At 41.1% G+C, this 23,270-nt stretch overlaps 1 protein-coding gene across 1 annotated transcript in view; it reads right to left on the reverse strand.

Moving 5' to 3' along the window:
- Window positions 1-202: 202 nt before the first annotated feature.
- The window catches only part of ANKRD50 (ankyrin repeat domain containing 50), a 35,174-nt gene continuing 12,106 nt past the window's right edge, over window positions 203-23,270 (reverse strand). The window contains exons 2-3 of the mRNA XM_054392398.1: window positions 13,082-13,311; window positions 203-3,747 (exon numbers count right to left, since the gene is read on the reverse strand). Coding sequence (XP_054248373.1) covers window positions 203-3,747; window positions 13,082-13,311 — 3,775 coding nt within the window. The remainder of the gene's footprint in view (window positions 3,748-13,081; window positions 13,312-23,270) is intronic.

Consider the following 23,270-nt stretch of genomic DNA (forward strand, 5'->3'; position numbering starts at 1 on the left):
CAGAATTCAACAGAAAATATGAGGATGATCCAATCCCTCTACAACTGACACTTACAAATGACAGCAAGACAAGTACTTGTCATTCCTTCCTTAAGAAAGGAATTAGGATAAATGCCAATGAAATATAATTTTAGTATATTTAACATGTACAGGATGAAAGCATGGAAGCATTTGCTTCTATTGTGACTGGATAGGTTACCTTTTATAACGGTGTTTCCTTCTTGTAGTTGAAACTCGGGTCACTACCTTCAATCTGTAGTTTTAAGGCTTGCTTAAGGCTGAGTTCTGTCTCTGCGGGAGGATAACCCTCCAGAACCTCCTGATGCCCTCTGTCCTGCACTGTGCGTGGGACAGAGACCCTACCAAGAAAAACCTGATTGCTCTGAAGGTGGTAATTTGGATTTGTCATAATTCCATTCCTCTTCTTCTGTTCTCCACTCTGTTGGTGGATCAGGAACTGTTGCTGAGATCGACCAACTTCTTGCTGAGCTGGGGGGACCAAAATTTTGCACTGTGGCTCTGTGGGCATCGATTTAAGTGGCACGCCTGTCCCAGGTTTGGCAATAGGTACTCGTTTATCAAACTGAGTCATTTCATACTCTAACACTTTTGGTTGGGAGGAACTACTTTGTTTTATTTTTTTCCCAGCTGACCCAGATTTGCTGGAGTTGTCCGTTTTCCCCCCTTTGTTGGCTTTAGTTGATTTTAGACTAGGTTTTACTTGGCTCCATTCAAATTCACTGCTTGGTGAATTATGATTTTGACTTAAGGAATGAGTTGTGGAGGAAGGAGAAACGATAGACTGCCTACTTCTGCTGCGTGGCAGGGAATGCTGCTGGATTTGCTCTGTGAACGACAGGCTGTGGAAGCTATCGATGGGCACTGTCTGAGCAGTCGCTGTTGAGGACGTGGTGCGGAGAGAAGAATTTTTGGAACTCTTCAGGGAATTATTTGATAAAGATGATTTCTGACGGTCAACTGTGGAATCAGGAGACTCTGAAGGAGAGCTGAAGGCATGAGCGGGTCCGTTAGATAAGCCACGCATACTAGGCTGCATATCCCCACCAGTGCTCCCTGAACTATTGGACTTCATTGTCAGTGACTGCATTTTAGAGGAGACTGACTGCAAGGGCTTTTGCTCCATTGTGTGAACTGGAGATGGAGTGCAACCATTCAGAGTAGACGCACCATATTTTTCCAGTAATTTAATAATCTGAGAGTGTCCGTTTTTAGCTGCAACACGCATAGCGGTGCGCCCAAACTGGTCAGCATGATTTGGATCAGCACCATGCTCTAGTAATATTTGGACAACGTCAATGTGCCCTTCTTGGGCTGCAATGCAGAGTCCAGTAGCACCTTGATTACATGTGTGGTCAACCAGAGCTCCATGCTCAATGAGAAGCTGCACTACTTTCACATGACCTTGCCATGCAGCAGACTGCAGAGCAGATCTCTTCTCGTTATCAGCAGCATTCACATCAGCATGGTACGTTATCAGCACCTGTACCATCTCCACATGGCCCTGCCAGCAGGAAACATGGAGTGCTGTTCTTCCTTCAGCATCACTTGCTTCTACGTTTGCACCATTTTCTAGAAAATACTCAGCCATTGTAAGCTGGTTTTCTAATGCTAAGATGTAAAGGGTGGGCCGCCCATCAGCATCTTTGTAGTTTACATCTGCTCCGTGGCTGAGCAGTAGCTCAACTATATCTCTGTGACCTTCTAAAGCAGCAACCCGGAGAGCATTTCTCCCATCATAGCCTCTCTGATCAATGTTGGATTTATTTTCCAGTAATATCTGCACACAATCATAGTGACCTTCTTGTGCAGCTAATATGAAAGGTATACGTCCATCATTATCAATTTCATTTGTTCTAGCACCTTGTTCTATAAGAGCTTCACAGATCAACCTGTGACCTTCAAAAGCTGCCATATGCAAAGGTGTCCAGCCTGCATCATCTCTATGATTTTCATCTAGCCCCCTGTCCAGCAGAGTCCGTACTACTTCAACATTGCCTTGTGCAGAGGCTATGCTCAGAACTGTTCTCCCTTCACTATCAATGCTATCGACAGCTGCACCCCAAAACAAAAGAGTATTTACAACTGAAGCGTGGCCCATGGAGGCTGCTGCTAGAAGTGGCGTACGGCCATTGTTGTCTGTATGATCAACATCAGCTCCTCCTTCTAGAAGCAGGTCAACAACATCTACATGTCCTTCATAAGCAGCTACCAGCAGCGGAGTCATGCCATCCTTATCACAATGGTCAACTTCAGCACCACGGTCAATTAGCAGACTAACCACAGAGGCATGGCCCTTACTGGCTGGTACACAAAGTGCAGCCACAGACAGCGCAGTCCTTCCATCCACATCCTCGTGGTTTACCTCTGCACCATGATCCAGCAGGTGCTCCACGATCTCTTTATGCCCCATGTATGCGGCTGCAATCAAAGCTGTTCTGCCCTCGTTATCAGCCTTGTTCACTTCAGCACCGTGTTGAAGCAGATTCAGCACAATATCTTCGTGTCCTCCCCAAGCTGCTGCTCTCAGGGCCGTGCGACTGTCGGCATCCGCGCAGTCCACTTTGACCCCAGCGTAAAGCAGAGCAGAGACCACCTCAGTGTGCCCCCCCCAGGCTGCGGATCGCAGAGCCGTCCAGCCATCATGATCATTGTGATTGACGTTAGCCCCACATCCGATCAAGCAGTTGACCACCTTGGTATGTCCCTGCCGAGCAGCTAAGGTAAGTGCCGTTTGCCCATGAGCATCTTCTATCTCTAGGTCCGCTCCCCTTGAGACCAGCAAGTTCACGACGTCGAGATTGCCGCTGTAGGCTGCATTGGCCAGGAGCGTTCTCCCGTTGGAGTCGCACTGGTTCACTGACGCTCCGTTGTCTAACAAGGTGCGGATGGAATCCTCTCTCTCCAGAGCCTGCCGAACGATGCAAGACGTGCGGTCATCTTCACTGTTGACGTGAGCACCGGCTTTGACCAGCAGCTGTAGTACTTCTTGCTCCTTAGGAATTAAGGTTGACAGGGAGTCTTTGACAGGTGTGCCATTCCAGATCATCCACAAAGCCAGCTCGGAAGTCTCTAACTGTAAATTTGAATTAATGAGGTGCAACGCAAACTCTTGAGCCTCTAAGGGTGTTAAATCCTTTGCTCGGCAGGTGTAGCTCATGGCCAGCATCCTGTGTCCCTCTGCTGCATTACACAAGTATTTTTGTGTACAGTGCTTCACATCCAGCAACCACTCTGCAAAGCTGTAGTGGAACAATATTTTTGTATTTCCAAGCCCATCAATAAGGACTTTTGACAGGACATCCAATTTGCGCTGAAAGTCTTCCATCGTCAGCGTCATATTTTTGGTCCACACCGCATGATACAATTCCGTGATGGTTAATGGCCTACAGGCTGCGAGGATGACATTGAGAATAGGCTGGACTTTTGCAAATTGCTTTCTCACAAAAAGTCTCTGGCAGAGCCAAAGGTAGAGGCCGTTTAACGTGCCCGGAATATCACGGATCTCTCGTAACATAATAAAATTCTCCACGACTCCGTCGAGGACCCGTTCCAGATACAAAAAGCAGCCGCTGCTTTTGATGTGAAGCTGGTTCAGCATCTCTGCAGTTTCTTTTGTGAGATGTTGTCTCAGTGCCTCTTCCTGGTCTAAACGATGAAGAATGTATTGTTGCACATCTTTCACTATGTAAGCCTTTCGTAGATCATCCAGACTTATTTTTCGAAAACCTGTTAAAAGGGGAGGAGAAAGTTGTTAGTAATTCAAAGCTAGTTTCACTTAATGCTAAAAAAAAAAATAAATACAAGACAGGCATTTCTGGGTAGGCAACTCCCACAGAGTTTTGTGTGCATGCATGGTGAATGCAAATTAATAGTAATAGCAGAGAACCTTGGTAATAGTCATTTTTATCTACTGCAAGAAGAAAATATGCTACTAACGAAGAGCAGAGGGCTGAAGAACCTTCCCTGGGGACAGGTTGTTAGAGTTGGGGCTGTTCAGCCTGAAGAAATGACGGCTATGGGGAGACCTTATGGGGTACCTGAAGGGGTCTGCAAGAAAGCCCTAAGGGACTTGTTACAAGGGCTTGTAGTGATAAGGACAAGAGGGAATGGATTGAAGCTTGAGGAGGGTAGGTTTAGACTGGATATTAGGAAGACATTATTTACAGTGAGGGTGGTGAGACACTGGAACAGGTTTGCCCAGCGAAGTCATGAATGTCCCCTCCCTGGAGGTGTTCAAGGCCAGGTTGGATGGGGCCTTGAGCCATGCAGTCTAGTTGCAGGTGTCCCTGCCCATGACAGGGGGGTTGAAATTAGATGACCTTTAAGATCCCTCCCAACTTAAGCCATTCTATGAATCTATAAATAGGTCCAAAAAAAAAAAAAAAAACAAACCAAAAAAATCACCAACATCACTTTGAATCAGGCATTGTGCCTCTCCCTTGGATAATATTAACACCTAAGCAAAACCACCAGAACTGCAACCAAAATAAGACTATTAAGTATTATTATATTATTCAAGGAATAATCCCTTCTCCAATGTGGTTAAGAGTAGAATTCCAAATCATTTTCAGCTATTTAGATTAAGACAACTATTACATTAATAGAATTATAGAAGAGGTTATTCACACCTGGTGCATATGCATGATCCAATTAAATAAATTATTTAATCTTGATCACCTTAGTTTATTTTACAAGTTTTTAAGATATAGGAAAGAGACTCAGAAAGAGTTTTACACATCTTAACACCTCTGTGCACTGAAAATTGCTTATTTTTTTCCAAGACTGAATTTCAGATAAAAACCCCAGTTCTTTTTATGTGACATATTATATAAGGAAACAGGTTTTCTCATAGTCACATGATCTCATTGTTTCTCCAACCTGTTTACTCTTTAGAGAAAGAAGGGAAATGACTCCATACATACATTCTGTGTCCATCTCCTCCCTACACACGCACACCCCATCCCCCAAGCAAACAACGCCGTTCTTAGCAGCACGTGTGAAGGAGTCCCTAGGATGACCTCTGTGGCCACAAGGCTCTCAAGCAAAAGGCAGAATGAAGATACAGTTGTGTGGATGACCCAGCTATGCCTGTCATTTAAAACACTTGCTTTGGTGGTGCCAAGTCAAGCATTTCATGAAGATCTACCTTCTGTGGTTAATGACATTATGCTGCTTGAACACTACTTTTCCAGAAGCTGTGGGAAAACCACAGAAGTCAGACACAGCAGCTCAAACTGCTGTGTTTTAGGCCAGAACTGTGCCTCACCTCTCCAGGGCCAGGCTGTAATCTTCCTCCAGTGTAGCAGAATGCACACATTTGCTTGCACTCAGCTGGGCTAGTTGTAAGAACCCCCCAGTTTGGCTTTTCAAACTAAACCAGTTACTAACCTCCAGATTATAGTGAAGAAAAAGCAAGCACAGAGCAATGCATTCAATGTTACATTGGCCCCAGCTCCACAGAACAAAGAATTTTAAGGGAGATGCTGAAAAATGTTACTTTCAGATTTGTATTTTTATTGTAGTTAAACATTCTGCTGATCAAACCACTTGGTCTGTGAGGTTGTTCTGACTGAGAATTCAGCCTGATAATAACAGCGCTGTGTTTTTTTGTTCCCAAGCATTCAGCAGAGGTTCTGAATGTCACACTAAGCTCGCTGTTAATTGTTTAGTCTCCATGGGCATTGTGCAAACACAGCAGATTAGAACTCAGGGGCAAACTATGGCAGTGTTACTAAAATACTTCTGCTTCCCTTATTATGACAGCATTACAAATCTAACATGACTAAATCAACAGAATACCTAAAACCAAAACCAAACCATGGTTATTCCCAAAAGAATAGGACACCTTTGCACAGTCACATCTTGGATTAAAGCTACACAAACGAGACTCTCTACTTGAAGATATTTGAATGAGAAGACCAGGAGGCAGAAAATGATTATTTTGGGGGAGGATCTTTCCTTATCCACAGGGGCTTCCCCCCCCCCCCCCACTCCTTTCTCTCAAAAAAACCACAGAACCATCTTCATCCATCAAAATTTCTCACAGCTTCAAGAAATGTCCCAACCTGACCTGCAGAATGGTGTCATTCATCGAGTCACTATCTGATTGAAATGCTCTGTATGTAACTTTACAAAGCCCTTAGTTTTTGCACACAAGTCAAAAAAGGAAACTTTGCTGAGTAAAAACAGACAGGACCTTGTGACTCTGCAGATCCCAAGTTTCCATTTCAAGTACAAGGCTATTTTTACATTACAGAAATGAAAACAGAGGCACTAAAACCAGGGCACTGCACCTGCAGAACTGTAATCAGACACAAGTATCCCTTCAGGTATCTCATGTGTGCAGGGAACAGATCTGTTTTGCTCAATTCAGATGAAATGCAACCACTGCATTGACTCACCTTCCAGTTCTTTGAACCTCTCTACATCTCCTACTCAGATCTGTACCTGCTGCTCATGCTTGGACTCAATGATCTTAAAGGTCTTTTCCAACCTAAATGATTCTATGATTCTACCACCTGCCCAAAGAATAGGTATAGAGCTCTACAAAGTCCTTCTCAATGTGTTTAGTCATGTCACTCTGCTCACAAGATCCCCAGTCAGTCACATTAATCCCATGCCCATGTCCTTACACCCAATCTACATCTACAAATATAAGCTATTTTTTTTTAATTAAGTTTGGTTTTTCTTTTTTCATTTTTTCAGGAATTTTATTTCCCTCACTGAGAAAACCCTGACTGACTCATGTAACAGCAATCCTGAGATTTCAGCTCATGTTCAGTGTTGCCTGACTAATAACTACACTTCACCTCCTCTGACCCCCAGCCTTCACACAAAACCTTGCAGAGTGATAACTGTTTAAGCGTTTCAGCCTCTCTGTGTGCTTCAAAAGCAAAAGATTTGTTTATCTTGCATTGGTCTCTGAATACCATTTTTCATTTTGCTTCTCCAAATGGGTGGCAAAGTGAACAAAAACACCCTGGATGTCACAGAAAAACCGCAAGCTCTCAAAAAAAAAAAAAGTGAAAAAAATAAATGGTTTGTGTATTTGTTTGTTCGTTTGGGTTCCCCTCACCTTTTAATGAGGCTGTATCATTACTTTGTTCCATATCATGGTTAAAAATATTGCCCTGTTCTGTACTTACCTAAGTCAGGCCAAATGTCTAAGCACTTCAGACAAGTAAATAAATTTCAGAAGACTTCAAAGCAGTGAATATTCCAGAAGTCAGTAAATTAAACAATTTTATTGGCTATATGTTCACAGAAGCTAAAACTCGTTTCTTTTATTTTGCTGTATTTCCAAATATTCCTTGTTAATGAGATCCTCCATCCTGTGTCTAAAAAACAAGTTTGCATAGCAAGCAGCACACCACACTCATAGAGACCTTCACACATCCAGGGGTAACATGCTCTCTAAAGGCTGGAATTAACAAACTGCCATTATAAGAGACTTTCAAACAGAAATAGGTTGTTAATTTTAACCACTGCACCATACCGTACTATAATAAGCAAATAATTTCAAAAAGGCCTTATGGATGGAATGTGGATTTAACAACAACAACAAAAAAAAAATCTCAAATTCTTTTTGCTAGCTTGAAGGAGAAGAACAAAGCTGTGTTTTTTTTGCCCAGACATCTATCTAAATGAGGTCGTTTTACATTTCCAAACAAAGATCCTGCAAACTTGCTTTTCAACCCTACCAGATACAATAAGTCACTTTCATGCACAAGAAGCACCAAAATATTAAGAGAAAGCTCATTTTGTTTCAGATGCATTCCCATGAACTATTTAAACTCAGCAGAACAGGAGTGCAGTAGACAGAACTCACAGTCCCACGACCTTGCATTTTGCATTGTTAAAATTTTTCTTACAACACATCACTTTCAACCCAATTGGAGCTCCAATATGGATTTTCCTGATTTATTAAATTCCTGGCAGTTCTGTAAACAAATCAGTTCCAAATGTATTTCTTGGCAAGATCTAGGGTCATTCAAAGGAAAAAGGAAAAAAAAAAGAAAGCATCCTGGCCATATACATATTTCTACAGTATGTCAACCTCTTCAAACTGCAATAATAAAAAATAAGCTATTAAGTAGCAGGTTCCAGTAAATACTTAAAAACATCTATTTTCATATCTTTACAGAAATTTACATAAGTAAATTAGCCAAGTTTTTAATACATTTGAATACATTTCATTTAACTGAACTGTTAACTTTAATCTAAGTGATTTAAAACATGGTAGTGTTTTGGAATCAGTAATTTCCACTCCCTATCTCATTAGGCATTTCTGTGGCCATTTATGCACACCTGTTCAAAAAGAATAAACCCTATCCAAGAAAGTCAAATGCATCTGAAAACTCCAGCAGCACACTTAGCCTTTTAGTGCATTTGCAGTACATCATGCACTACAAATTTCACTGAATCTACCCCAGATGCTAAGAGAATGCTGAGACTGAAATCTGCTGCTCTCACTGGTCTGTGTCATTGCACAGAAGTACATTTAGTTAGATTCACAGGTAGTAACTCATTTAAAACAATTTAGTCTTCCCTCTTTAATTATAAAGCAAGTTAAAAATTCACACATAACTTTCTACTAGGAAATAAGAAAATCCCTAGTACCGTGCTTTCAAATTGGTAATCAGAAGACAGTGGTAAAGAAAAGAAAGGAAACAGTAATTAAAAGCTCTCCATTTATTTCCCAAGCTTTCTAAATAATTTTTCCCTCCCAAACCTAAACCAAAACAACAAATAAACTTTTTCAAAGCTTTAACATTACAGAAGTAAATTTTACAGCTACATAAATGCATAAAAATTATCTTTTATAGTGAAAATCCAACTCCCATAAAGACTTCAAAGTAACATGAAACCACTCAAATTCCAACCTACAATGAAAAATCAGAGCACAGCTTAGATTATTTTTTCTTTTAAAGCAATCTCTCTTGAAGTGGTCTCATGCCATTTACTTTCTGGAATGGAAGCTAATGAGAAAAGGTTCTGTTCCAAATCAGGCAACCAATTTGATTCGGGGATTCAGCAATCTGACTGCCTGAGCAGCTTCAATTACCAAACCATGTGAGTTTTCTTGGGTTGCTGGAAAGCTGGGTTGTGATCCGTGCCACATTCTATTTTTCTAAAGTTTTCACAAATTTGCCTTTTAATTTTTGTTTTTAATTTTTTTTTAATTTTAGGAAAGGCTACAAGAAAAGTAACTCTCCACATCTATTCAGATCAGAATAAGCAAATAGCAGAATCTGAGAAAGACTTCTGCTTCCAAGATTTCTAATCCAAAATAAGTTTGGATAAATATCAGCTCTTAATAATGTCTGGCTGTCTGGAACTGAAGGACAGATAAAAGGAAGAGTGAAAAATGAATGACAGATTGTCTGCTTTTGCCTATGGATAAGAGGGTGAATGGAGCTTAAGCTGCCTCTGAGACTAAATTGCAGCCTTTCATGTCCACTTTTGATTCTTTTTCTTGCAGTTTCCAGTATCTCTCTGGTATGTAACATTAACTTTATGGAAACTACAACTCTCTGAGATGTGACATCTGCAAGGGTTGTACCACACTGGTGCACTCATGCCTCACACATTCTCTGAATGAAGAATGTCAGTATTTAATTGAGGGGTATAATCAAGCCAGATGCCATAGATACTTGATTTATGTGTAGCAGGAAAAAAAAAAAAAAGAAATTAAATAAATACCTGTTGCAAAAAGCTTCTTTAAACCAACACATTGAGCACTTGTACTTTTGTCTATTTACCTTCATGCTGCTATGAGAAATTATCTGCTTTACTTGAACTTACCTAAATAAAGCTGCCTGACTGTAAAATCCCTGAAAACAACATAATGGATGTTTGAAAAAGGAATTTAATTTTTTAAGAACTGGTATGCTTTCAAGATTAAGCCTCATTTGAGGAGCAGCATTTTTATTAGCTGAAGCATAAAATAATGAAATAGTACTTTCAGATAAAAGGGCTTTTTATTTGTTATTTAGAAAGACAAGGGAACTTGTTCTAACATAATACAAAGATTGGAAAGACTGTTCAAAGTCAGTGCTTGACTGTAGCCAAATGAGGACAAATGATGTGGGAGATCACGTGGATCATTACGGGTGCAAAACAGAATTGTTAAATTTAGGGAAAAATTCTGTAAGAAAAATGAACAGGCATGATGTGGCAGCTGGTGACAGTCCACAGTAAAAGAAGGCAGGAGGACAGGCATTATTTGCTCCCTTTCTTTTTCACTCAAATGTCTGGCTTTTGCTCACAGTGAGGGATACCACAGACTCATGCAGGCATCCTTTTACATTTGGTTCATATTTTTGAGGTTTCCTCTGCAGCCACAAGAGGCAAAACCTTTTTTTCATCCTTTTAATTAATGAAAGCTGAGAATCTGAGTAAGAGGAAAAAAAGGTCTATAGCACATTGTGCTGCTACAGAATCTGGGAATACAGATGGGCCCAGGACACGAGCTGCAGCAGAAGGAGGCACAACTATTCAAGGTTGGTAAATAAGTCATGGACACAAGCAAAAGAACAAAGAGGACCAGAATAAACAGCCCTCCTCATTTGCTCATTGTTGGGAGTGGTAGGGATGTTGTATTCACCACTGGCAGCATCAAGATCACAGCAGATGAGAAAGACCGGGCCCTCTTTTCCACATCATCACTGGGTTTGGCTAGGGAGATCACAGAATGGTTTGGGTTGGAAATGACATTTAAAGGTCATCTAGTCAAACCCCCTTGCAGTCAGCAGGGACATCTTAACTAGAGCAGGTTGCTCAGAGCTCTGTCCAGCCTGGCCTGAAATGTTTCCAGAGATGAAGCACCTACCACCTCTCTGGGCAATCCATGCCAATGCTTCACAACCCTCAGAGTGAAAATTTCTTCTTTGTATCTAGTCTGAATCTCCACTTCTTACTTCAAAACCATTACCTTGTGCTGTCCCTACACTCCCAGATAGAGTCCCTCTCCATCTTTCATGTGGGCTCCCTTTAAGTACTGAAAGGCTGCAGGCCTCCCCAGAGCCTTCTCTTCTCTAGGCTGGACAACCCCAACTCTCTTAGCTTTTCAGAATTCTCATCTGTACTGAACACCCAAGAAACAGCATCATCAGGACCAGGTTACAACAGCAATCTTGTTCCCAGTCATTGATAACACTGTGACAAACAGGCTTACCTTTCATTTGAGCAGATACCTGCAAGAAATTTTCAGTGCATGGAAAGTGAAAACTTCTGTAAACTAATTGCAAGCAAATGAACACTGATTAATACACATTTTATAATGTGCTCTCAAATTTTTAGCAGAACAAACTACAGATGGGATGCATTTTCCTAAAATAACCCTGAAAGGGGTTCCAATCTAAGTTACAGTGAAACTGATCTTTTTGGGGTTTGTGGTTAGAAATTAAAGAAACATACTTGAAGAAAACATACACTGATTATGTTATCATTATGGTTGCAAACATTTATTTGCTGGGAATTTGGCATTGTTAGAAATTCAGTACAACTTCTTCAGTCATGAGTGCTAAAAAACTACTCTGAATACCACAAAGGAGGAGAAGGGTTTGCCCCAGCAGAAGTGTTAATGACAGTGCATCCTTTTTAGGCTAGAAAATGAAATCAACATGATTTCAAAAGTTTTACAACACAAATTTGCAATGGAGCTGAAGTTGAGGGGAACTTCAGCCATGCTCCTCACATTCTGACTATTCACAAACTTGAAACAGGAAATTTATCTGACAATGTATTAAGTGGGCAGCCACCAAATTGCCTGAAATGTCCCAAAATTTTCTTCCATAATGGATAAAACATCACTTCCTCTAAACAGACCCTGAAATTCCTTCTCAATTCAAATTCAGTTATTTTGGGATTCAGTCTTTCTTTGATGTACCTCTTCCATAATGAAGATGGGATTATAATATCCCAAGCCAACTTCCTTTATGCTATTCATCAAGTCATTCTCTGTGGAAATGAGAAATTAACTCATTCAAATTAAATTAATTTTAAAGGCAGATCCATTAGTTCTGCTGATTTTTCCTGTCAGGAATTCCATCTGGAAACATACTTAGAAGACAACAGCAATTTTTTTAGGACCAGTTTGAAACATGATATGATTCAATGGAAAGGAAATAAAACTGCTCAAAGTTCTGTCTGCTTTTTTAGCAATGACAACACATCAAATTGGCCAAACTCTGACTAAACCATTGTCCAAAGAAGCCCTGGGAAGCTACCTCCAAGTGTCCTTTAGTTCTCACATACTCTCAAATACCAACCTTCGTGTCTGCCACTGATTAATTCAGTACTTCATTCCAAAATGCAATTATCTCATTGACCTTTTGCTACTGGGGAAACAAGGACGCCTATGGGTCTATGTTCCATAATCACATTTTTGTCCTAATTGTTTCCTTAATACACACAAGCTCTATACATAGGCCTGGAATCCAGTCTAGATATTGCCCTTTATTAAATTCAGAGAACTTCCAGTAACAATGTCATTATAGTGAAGAAATGTTCTCATAACACAGTACAGCCTAGATGAAGAAGCTGTAAAGAATTTTGTTACTGTTCAACCTTTGCCAAAAGTATGCTCCAAGAATCCACAACTACATTGTTTCCCTCTCAAGTTCCACCTTCAAAGGTTATTCCCTGCTTTCTGCAAATATGGGGAGAGATTTTAATGGGAGATTAAAAAAAAAAAAAAAAATCTATCTTTTGAGGTTGTAAGGAATGGGTGTATGCAGCTGACATACTTATGTACTTACACATCACCTACACTGTTTCAAAGCTTCCTAAAACTAGCAAAAGCAAAACTCAAAGCAGCCATACTCTTCATAGAGGCATTGCAAAGGTAAAAATTACCTGTAAAATACTTTTATGATTTATGCTTTCTACACTCCTCAGCAAAATGGAATGTGTGTTTTTAACAGTGACCATTTCTGTGACTGCACATGTTTAGCACTAAGCAGGCACCAGTGCTTTCAGTCCCACTGAGAGTCTTGGGCATTCCCTCCTAGCTGCAGGCACAGGTAATGAACAGCCACTTCTTGTGTTTTGTACTCACCTGTAAACATTTTTGTAACAGCCTTGCTCTGCTTGCGGGCGGAACACAGGAGGAGCAGCCAGGGAGGGAAGAACTCAAAGTGGCCAGCTAAAAGCTCTGCTATTGTTCCAGACAGACTTGTAGAAGTCTGTTCACCCTCAGAAACGTTACAGCCCTCATCAACCGAATCTACCAGCAGGAACAGGCTTTGCTGAGGGGGCTTCATCCCCAAGAGAGGGAGCAGAATGCACCTGTAAGGAACGAGAGACAAAAATTGCATTTTAATGACATTTAACAATACATTGAACTCTCAGAATCATTCAAGTCAAGAATCATTCAACTTAAAAACACAAAGCTATTTTTTAAACATTCTTAAGGATTTTTTTTTAAATAGTTACCACAGAAAATGGTGAGGTAGACTGAACTAACAGAAATAGAGATGGTTTGGGCAGTCAGTGATGTAATTTCTTAATGGAAGAACACAACCCACTCCAGAAATGCTCCATAAGCCCTGTCAGTGGAAGGTTTGTTATTTTCTGGTATTCTGACTGAGAAAAATATGAAATGGAAATCAAGTCTTGTGCCTTTCACCTCTGACAGTACCAACAGAACCTAGCAGAGCAGACTAGGTGATATAGTACACTTGGAGAAGACTCCCCAATGGTATTGACAAGGAAGTAAGAAATACCTCTGTCCTGAAACTACTGGAAACTAAATGGATTTTACATGCCTAATGCTGGCTCCCCTTTGTTTCTTTTCAGGTGCACAGGACTACTGAGACTTCTTTGGTGCCTCCAGAAGCAGTTAATCTTACAGAAGATGTCTGAGGTACAACTAAAAATCACTTCTCACTAAGCTGAGAAGTTATGCAGCTTCCAATTTACAGAACAGGAAATTAAAAGTAGCCATAAGGTTAAAATTACTTTCCTAAGTGATGCCAATCCCACAATGAAAGAAGGCCCTTGGAAATGACCACATTTTCCACCCCTTCCCCCTCCAGAAGGCTGCCTTGCACCCTCAGCTATTTATGTCAAGGCATTTTCTCTGCAACATTCCTTTTCCTATCAAAACCAATTTTCACTTCACACAGTTCCCTGTATGAAGTTATTTTCTGAGTATGAATCTTACAGGAGATATGAAGAAATGGTACCCTAAACCTCACTTAAAATCTGTGTGACCCTAACAAAATACCTATGAAGGATCTTAGGAGCATCTGACAATGTGCTTTTGTTAGGTTTACTTGGTGGTATTCCCAACAGGTAAATACTAACTGTCATGTCTGGGAAAAGTGCCAAATCCTTCTGCTTAATTCCTGCAGTAGGTCAAATCAAAAGGTTCACCCTGCCTCCAAACAGGGTTGAAAGCAGATGCCTAAGGAGCAATGTAAGCACTGGGCAAGCCCAAAGCCACATTTTCCCAGGACTCTCAGGGACCACAGCAAAAAGTGCCTCCAGGGGTTTTCTGAACCACAGATTCACTCTCTGCATTTAAAATGACCACACTTCCACAGGTTGGTCCAAGTCTTCTATGAACTGATTTAAGCCTCTGGAACCCAAAACACAGAACCCCATCCCTCATTTAAATGTCCATGCTTCATTTCATACCCCCTCAGGTTCTGTACTGGAGGGGACAGGTGAGCAATTCTGTCATATTCACTTTCTCCATGGCATTTGTAATCTTCTGACTTGTATCACAGCCTCTCTGAGCCATTTCTTTCCAGGCAGAGGAGTCCTAGCACATTGATGGTGCTTCATAAAAATCTGTTCCACAGACCCTTATCTAGTCGTGCTCTGCATTTTTCCACTTCACAACACTTGTGTTTCTGAATCTTACATAACAAATTCCACTAGGAAAAACACACACTCAAATACACATATAGAATCAGAGAATTATTTCAGTTGGAAAAGACCTCTAAGATCATCATAGAGTCCAAACATATATATATATGTATACAAAAAATGGGGTACAAATACTTCTGCCAGCAATATTATTAAGTCTGGCACTGAATAGACATTCAGAGATTCACAGAATGGTTTGGGATGGAAGGGACCTTACAGATCATCTAGTTCCAACTCACCTGATATGGGCATAGATACCTTCCACTAGAACAGGTTGCTCAAGGCCTCATTCAACCTAGCCCTGAACACCTCCAAGAAGGGGTGAAGGAGGCATCCACAGCCTCCCTGGGCAACATGTTCCGATGTCTCACCACCATCACTGTAAGGAACTTCTTCCTAACATCCAGCCTAAATCTGCTCTCCTCAAGCTTAAAGCCATTCCCCTCTCATCCTATCACTACAGCCCTTGTAAAAAGTCTCTTCCAGGCTTTCTTGTAGGTCCCCTTCAGGTACTGCAAGGCTGCTCTTAAGGTCTCCCCAGAGCCTTCTTTTCTCCAGGCTGAACAGCCCCAACTCTCTCAGCCTGTCCCCCATACAGGAAATTTTTCCAGCCCTCTGATCATCTTCTTGGCCCTCTCCTGGACTCCATCCAGCACCTAAGGCAATCTCTTGAAGTGCCCTTGGAAGTCCTTTGATAAACTTCTCTTCTTGCTAGACTTTTTCTATCACCTGAGCTCAGAGTAGATATCAAGTAATGGCACAGTGGAACTTTTCAGAGATTTAACTTCAGTGCTTATTTGCCAAAAGTCAGGTTATGTTTGCCTCCACATTGTGGCTTAGTAATTCCACTCCCTTACAATTCCTTGCTTGCATAGGAAAAATGACATAAATCATCACAGAATTAACAATGTCTTAAAGCACCTCCCTAAATGGAGATTCATCCACACATTGTTGTAACACATTGCTTGATTTGCAGAGTGCCTCTGAAAAGGTTAGAAGCTGATATCCAGCTTTATCTTTTTAAACTTTCTATATTCCACAAAGATATAAAAGTGGTTATCACTACAGACAATTTTTGGAACTGAATGTGTGATTTAAACCAGCAAAATTAATTAGTAAAATATGGAATCTCCTCAGAAAAGAGCACCATTAGAGATTTCAAATCATGGAATTCATTTTAATGGCTGTGCAATGTAATGTAACAACTTACTTATGCAGAGTGAAGATGTTTTACATGCTCTCTAACAAATAAAGAGTCCTCAGAACAATAAGCCATCCCACAGAATTCCTCAGGATTGCTACTGAGCTGACTGAACCCAGGCAAACACGATTTTCCACATATGGAAGGAATATACACAGGCTGTGCTGAAGTTCTGCTTATGATTATCCTTGAGATTTTTAGATTGGATCCACAAAAATACCAAGACACAACAGAACAAAGTAGAAAGATAGCAGCATTGGCCACAAAGGCTGCAGAGAGTCACACTGGAACACATATACTTGCTTAAAAAAGGGGGGAAAACCCCCAAAAAGACAAACACACATGCCAAACAATGAGTGGTTCTAGGAGCAGAAGAAATCCTAGTTTCTTATGAATGTGTTCCTCATGTTTGATTGCCTCTGGTGTATAGGAAATTCAGTTATGTCCCCACTGAAACAGTTTGATGCCTGTTACAGTGTGAAGGTAGCTTACCCCTAAAAAGGCTCCCTCTTCTTTATTCAGCTGCTGGCATTCACTACTGACAACCCCACAAAGTAAGTGTGTCAAACTTACCTCCTAGCAAGCCTGAGAAGCAAGGGGGGAAAAAACCCAAACCAAACAAACCCCCCCAACCAACCAACCAACCCACCAAAACACCTCCAAAGAACCAACAAAAGAAAACCAGAAACAGCCCTCACTTGTTAGACTCCAAGGGCTGCCACTTTTAGTAAAACATTACATACTTCACATTTCATGATAGAAATGACTGATTTGAAAATCCTCTTTACTCCTGTTACTACACCTCTAATGTTTCTTCTTCAACATCAGTATGACAACTTTTTGACAAAGTGCCTTTTGAGTTGCCTTCTCACCAAAAAGTTACAGTTTAGCACTTGTATTTCAGTCACAGCCACGGAAGCCAAGAAGCAGCATCCCAGAGGTCTGTGTCAGGAATTTACAAGCTCTGTTCTTTCCAGTTAAAGCCTGTGGAAGAGCAGACAGTATCATCCACACAGAACCTTCCTCATTCTCTCCTCCTTTTTATGCCAACACTTCTACACCACATTCCTTGAGCAAATTCATCAGCTACGTGTCATATTCTTAATCCCTGCATTAGCTTCTTTCTTCTCCTTAACTATTGAGGTTTTCCTCCAAACATTTTTGTTCAGAGGAAAGATTCTGCGCAAGCTACAGCCAGGGATCCAGCTTCAGGGTTTGTCAAAAGCATGCACACACCCTGCACTCTTGCAAAGGCAGAATGTGAAAATGATTTTGCATCTGCAGACCAAAACAGTAACATTTTCAACACTGCCAGGGAGCAAAGCCTGCTGTCTTCTTCCAAGCTTTGCCAAGCCTGTGGTTTGCCTCTGAAACACTGTAAATGCAATCAGAGCAGTACAGTGCTCTGAAGTGCTCAAGGAGCAGGATCACAGCACAGCCTGGCAGACTCTCAGCCCATGGAGCAGGACCCCGGTGCAGCCTGGCAGACTCTCAGCCCATGGATCGTGCACTTATCTACACCAGACCACCTCTATCAAACGCATCAAGGACACACTTCTACCCCACACACCATTTTTTGGGGGACCAGCTAGCAAGAAAGGATTCATATTAGCCCCAAGCACACAAGCAGCAACTACTTTTCAAGTAGCAGTCAGACATGGCTTATGTTGCCCTTCCTCTCCCATTCTGTCTGCTTTAAGTTTTTCTTGCATACCCAGAGAAGAGCACACCATGCCATGTGCTTGTTCTAGTTTGGAACCCATGCAAGGTCATCACTCTGAAAGTGGCTGCACCTGCTGTTTGAGGTATTTTCACTGCTGCATTTTTGTCAGGTTGGAAAAACCTCACTGGAAGTGCTGCTAGTTAGAAACCACCACTACAGGACTGGAGCATGAGAAAATTAAGGCAAACTTCCTCAGGTGATTTATAAAACAGCACTAAAAGCTCCAAATGATGTTTACTTCTGTCAAGTAAGGTTGCCCTCATGTTTTGAGTCAGCTCATCCATCTCTCTCTGTTTTGGGAAGTTCTGAAACGTTAGGAAGCTGGCATTCCCCTGCTTGAGTTACCTGCATGCCAAGATCCCCACAGAATGTCTTTGTTCCTAAACCCTATTTGCCTTTGAAAAAGGCAAGCAATATTCACTGTCAGTGAGGCAGCTCATATGCAATAGATACAATTACATCAATAATAATGTTGCTATTCCCAGTCACAACAAACAGCAGTAGGCAACCACATGGAGTACCAGAAATTTCATGAGGACTGTAATTCCTTGCAATTGAAGGAATTCCCTGGAGGTTGTAAACATATGCTGAAAAAAATGTATTCATAATACCCTCTATGAAAAGGTTTGGTGATTACTAGCAAGATGATGGAGCTGATTGACTGCTATCAGTAATCAAAGTTAAGTTTTACCTGAATTTATAATTCTATTGGCAAAAATTTGCCAGTAGAACTTTATAAAACATTCACTGTACAAGAGAGGGACACTGCAGTGCAGTCCTCTAGGAGATCTTTGGGAAGTGTGAGTGGAGAGCTGTCTGGCTGAAAGGGACCTGGGGGTTCTAATCAAGGGGCAACTGAATATGAGCAAGCAGTGTGCCCAGAAGGCCAAGAAAGCCAATGGCATCCTGGCTTGTATCAAAAATGCTGTGTCCAGCAGCAGTAGGGAGATGACTGTCCCCTTGTACTCTGCTCTGGTGGGGCCACATCTCGAGTATGGTGTCCAGTTTTGGGCACCTCAGTACAGGAGAGATGTGGAGGTGCTGGGGTGAGTGCAGAGGAGGGCAACGAAGCTGACAAAGGGCTTGGAGAATAAATCTCATGAAGAGCAACTGAAGGAGCTGGGGCTGCTTAGTTTGGAAAAGAGGCAGCTGAGGGGAGACCTCACTGCTATCTACAACTACCTAAAAGGATGCTGTGGAGAGGCTGGGGCTGGTCTCTTCTCATAGGTAATTAGTGACAGAACAAGAGGGAATGGAGGGAATGGCCTCAAGCTACAACTGGGTAGGTTGAGACTGGGCATCAGGAAAAAAATTTTCCCAGCAAGAGTGGTCAGGTATAGAATGTGCTGCCCAGGGAGGTGGGGGAGTCACCCACCCTGCATGTGTTTAAAGGTGGTTTGGATGTGGTGCCTGGGGATATGATTTAGGAGTGAACTTCGTAGAGTAGGGTTAGTGGTTGGACTTGGTGATCCTAAGGGTCTTTTCCAACCTGCCTGTTTCTGTGATTCTGTGATCTGAATGTCTCAAGAGACTTTACAAAGGAATTGCTCCTTTGCACATTTAAGCTAAAGAGCTACTGAAGATTAATGCAGTGGAGGACTATGCCTATGTACATTAGATAGATTTTTTTTAATATATATATATATTTATACATAGAGTTTAACAATACTTAGTGTACAACAAACCAGACAATTCTTCAAACACTAGTCTCAAGCTTCAGGAAAGCAAACAAGCATCTTCCTTCTTATAGGCAGCTTACAGTGTGACATACCACAGCAGTTTACCATGTAATTTTTAGGACACTCATTTCCATTTATGTTGCATCAGAAATTAGAGAAATTGAGGTACACAGTGAAACTCTAAGTAAGCCAACTCTGTTTACACAATGTAGGAATTTTTGCCACCAACATAAGTAGTGGGATTTCTGCTTTAAAAAAAAAAAAAGGATCGCAAAATCTAGCAAAAAATCTAACTAGTAAGTGGAAACCTGATGCTGTCTTGGTCTGAATCAGGTAGAGCAGAAGCTCCATCTTCCCCAGCCCACTGCAGGGGGACATACAGGGAAGAAAGCATCTCTCTAGGGCACTTAAGAGCTGGAAGTGCTGCATGACAGCAAAAGAAGGAATTATGTTATACAGACATTACAGAGAGGAGTCCAGGCCTTCCTTCGTAAGATACTAGGGACACAGGTACCTAAAGGCACCAACCTATACACAGAGTTTTCACTACTTCCACTACTAACATGGAATAAACATTAAAGTATTAAAATTATAAGACTCAGGGGAAAAAAATGCAAAATTCCACTTTTTTTTTTTTTTAAATCATCTGTCCTTAGTGTCTCACAAGTGACAGCAAATATTCCACCTTTCTTCCCACTGCCTCATGAGAAATTTTTTATAGTAAGGATGGTGAGACACTGGAATAGGTTGCCCAGGGAAATCATGGATGCTTCCTCCAAGGAATAATTCCTGTTCAAGGCCAGGTTGGATAAGGCCTTGAGCAACCTGATCTAGTGGAAGGTGGCCCTCCCTATGCCATGGGGCTTGAAACCAGCTGATCTTCAAGCTCCCTTCCAACCCAAACCATTCTATGAATCTGTGAGGTCACAGACACATGGTCATTTGTCTGTTGTCATAACCCAGCTGCTGGTTAGCAGAGCACAGCCCCTTAAGGCTGTTCCATGCCCTCAGTTTGCAATTGCCCTGTTAAAGAATGCAGCCAGTGAAGATAAAGCTGCTGAAGAGTATTGGAAGCTTCAAGGACAGATGTACAGCAACAGCCCTTTTTTCCCCTTCTTTTGTTTTTACAAACCTTATCTGTGACACAAGCCACTGTAAAAGAAGGTAAATTTCACTTAAAATAAAATTGTCAATTTCTGCTGCTCAGCTGATGAAGTATCACCCTCTTTGTGAGAAGCCTTTCAGCAGCTGTAATCAAACAAAAAGAACAAACAGAGCATCCTTACAAATGACTTCTAGTACTGTTTATAGATTAGTGAGTTTTACTTTGCCCTGTGACAAGGAATTTATGTCTTATGGGTGACTGCAGTAAACACTTTGTTTACCTGTCTCATAATGCATTCTGGCTAATGATTAAAAGGGAAATTCTGCTGCTCAGGTCCAATAGCTGCTTACTGTAGAGTATCACCCCAATTCTTACAACTATAGACATGTATAACATTGCTCATACAGATAATAACACCCTGAAAAACATACACACAGGACCCGTAACAGTGAAAGTACTCCAGAAATAGAAGGGCTGTGAAGCACAGGACACTTCTACACTTCAAAAGCTGCAAAATTAAACATATGGCTAAGGATGGCAAAAGTGAAGTGACCCAGTTTGCTGTGTGCACAGCTGTGTACATAATCAATCAGGTTACTGAGGTACCTGCTCTGTAATTTTTCAAAGTGATAAAAGTGTACTGCGACTGATTATGACTTTCTGAGGAGGTGGAATACTGGAATGATACACACTCATGGACTAGAGTATAACGTAAGATTATTGTTTCTTGTAAATTATTCATTTATAGGCTGCATAGAAAGACAAACTGCCTTTAGTATTTCAGTTAGTTTTATAAAAGAAAGAGCAGACAGCAGGGAAAAAACCCCACCACAACAACAAATCAAATCCTGAGAATCACCTACTGGGAAAGCTGAAGGTAGAGCACAGGGATGTAAATCTCAGGTCTGGTCTTTTCAGGAGGAGTGAATTAGGAACAGCAGGCAAGCCTTGTGCAATTCAGTACCTGATTTTGCAATGTCTTGTAGCAGCATGGATTTTATCTGTAATTGTAAAGCAGACTTGCAAGTCCCACAAGGAGAGCACAGAAGTTAGCTCTAGGGCATAAGGCCAGACAAAGGTAGAGTTTATGGCAGACCCAGCGCCGTCGGTCACACACAGACAGAGCAAGATGAACCTCTGGGTGTTGATTATAGACCTCCTGCTGTCTCATACAAATAGGTGATTTTTTTCTACAAAGCACTGCCAGCAGATCTGCTGGGGGATTTACTCAAAATCTTAGAAGAAAGAAACCTTTTTAAAAACAAATATTTTGTGGTAACAGTTGGACTGTCTAGAACAATTTTCAAACAGCTCAGCTATGATAATGGACAGAAAACTGTAGCTGAAAACCATTCACACCTGATACCATGACCAGGGTTGACTCTCTATACATTTTTAAATGGAGTATATTTACCACAAATGCTAACATATCCAACATGCTCTGAATTAGTCAGAGTCTGACATACAGAAATCTACATCCTTACCAAGGTCAAAGAGAAGAGTACAGGAAACAATGCAAATGTTTTCCAGAAAAAGCAGTATAAAATAGTAATTTATTCTAGACAAATCCTCCTAGCTCTGATTTTCAGAAATGGAGAGGTCATCTAGTCCACTTCCCTACCTATAGCAGGTCTACATCTGACATCCCTGACAGATACTAGTCTAAGCATTTCTAAAGACTTCCACTGATCAATACTCTGTCTCCCCAGGCAATCTATTCAGAGCTTCAATGTTCTTGCAGTTGGGAAGTTTTCCCCTTCCCCTGTGTATCTAACCTTGACTGTTTTCCCTGTAATTTAAATATTTTACTTCTTGCCCTATTACTTGTGTCCCATGGATAACACAGTGACAAGGAAGTCAGTAGCACCCAAAAAGTATCATTTCTGAGGAGCACACTGGAAAAAGACACAACATGCTGTGTCGGGTTGAAAATGAACTACTGATTATAACTCTCTAAGTACAGTCACTAAACTTTTGCACATAGCCAGATTAGTTTTACCTTGCACACAGCCTGTTTGTATGACTCTCATGTAAACATCAAGGCCTTCCTGGAGTCACAACTGACATTTATGGTTATCCCTTATCCACAAATACTCTAACTCTGCCTCTGACAAAAAGTTAGATTAGATTTGCCAAAATGAAACCACATCATACCACCTTCATTGTTTTTAACTCTGTTACCTTCCATCTGCTTGCACACTGTTTATTTGTTCTGGCATCTTTCTTTTTTTTTTTTTTTTTTTTTTTTTAATTTCAATTGACACTTCTAATTCCCCAATGCCTTTTTGGCCCTTTTTAAAGGAAAGCACTAAATGTGAATCTTTCAAGTCTGAGTTTTCAGCCAGCCTGATAAAGATAACCTGTCCTTTGAAGATAATCACTGCAGTTCATAGGCTGAACAGTTTGAAAACACCTCACCTGTTTATGTTTTGGGTTGTCTTGTCTGGGCTATGTTTTCCTGTAATCTTATTTCTTTGTTGCTACTTTTAATTATGTTAGCTGACTACAAAATGACTGTTTTTAAGAGAGGGCAATACAGATTCACAGATTGCACTGGGTTAGAAGGGACCCTCAAAGGTTATCTTGTCCTGCTGCCCAGCAGTCAGCAGGGACACCTCCAACTAAAGCAGGCTGCCCAAGGCCACATCGAGTCTGATCTTGAAA

This window comes from Indicator indicator, chromosome 25 (genome assembly GCF_027791375.1).
Source record: "Indicator indicator isolate 239-I01 chromosome 25, UM_Iind_1.1, whole genome shotgun sequence".
Taxonomy (NCBI): domain Eukaryota; kingdom Metazoa; phylum Chordata; class Aves; order Piciformes; family Indicatoridae; genus Indicator; species Indicator indicator.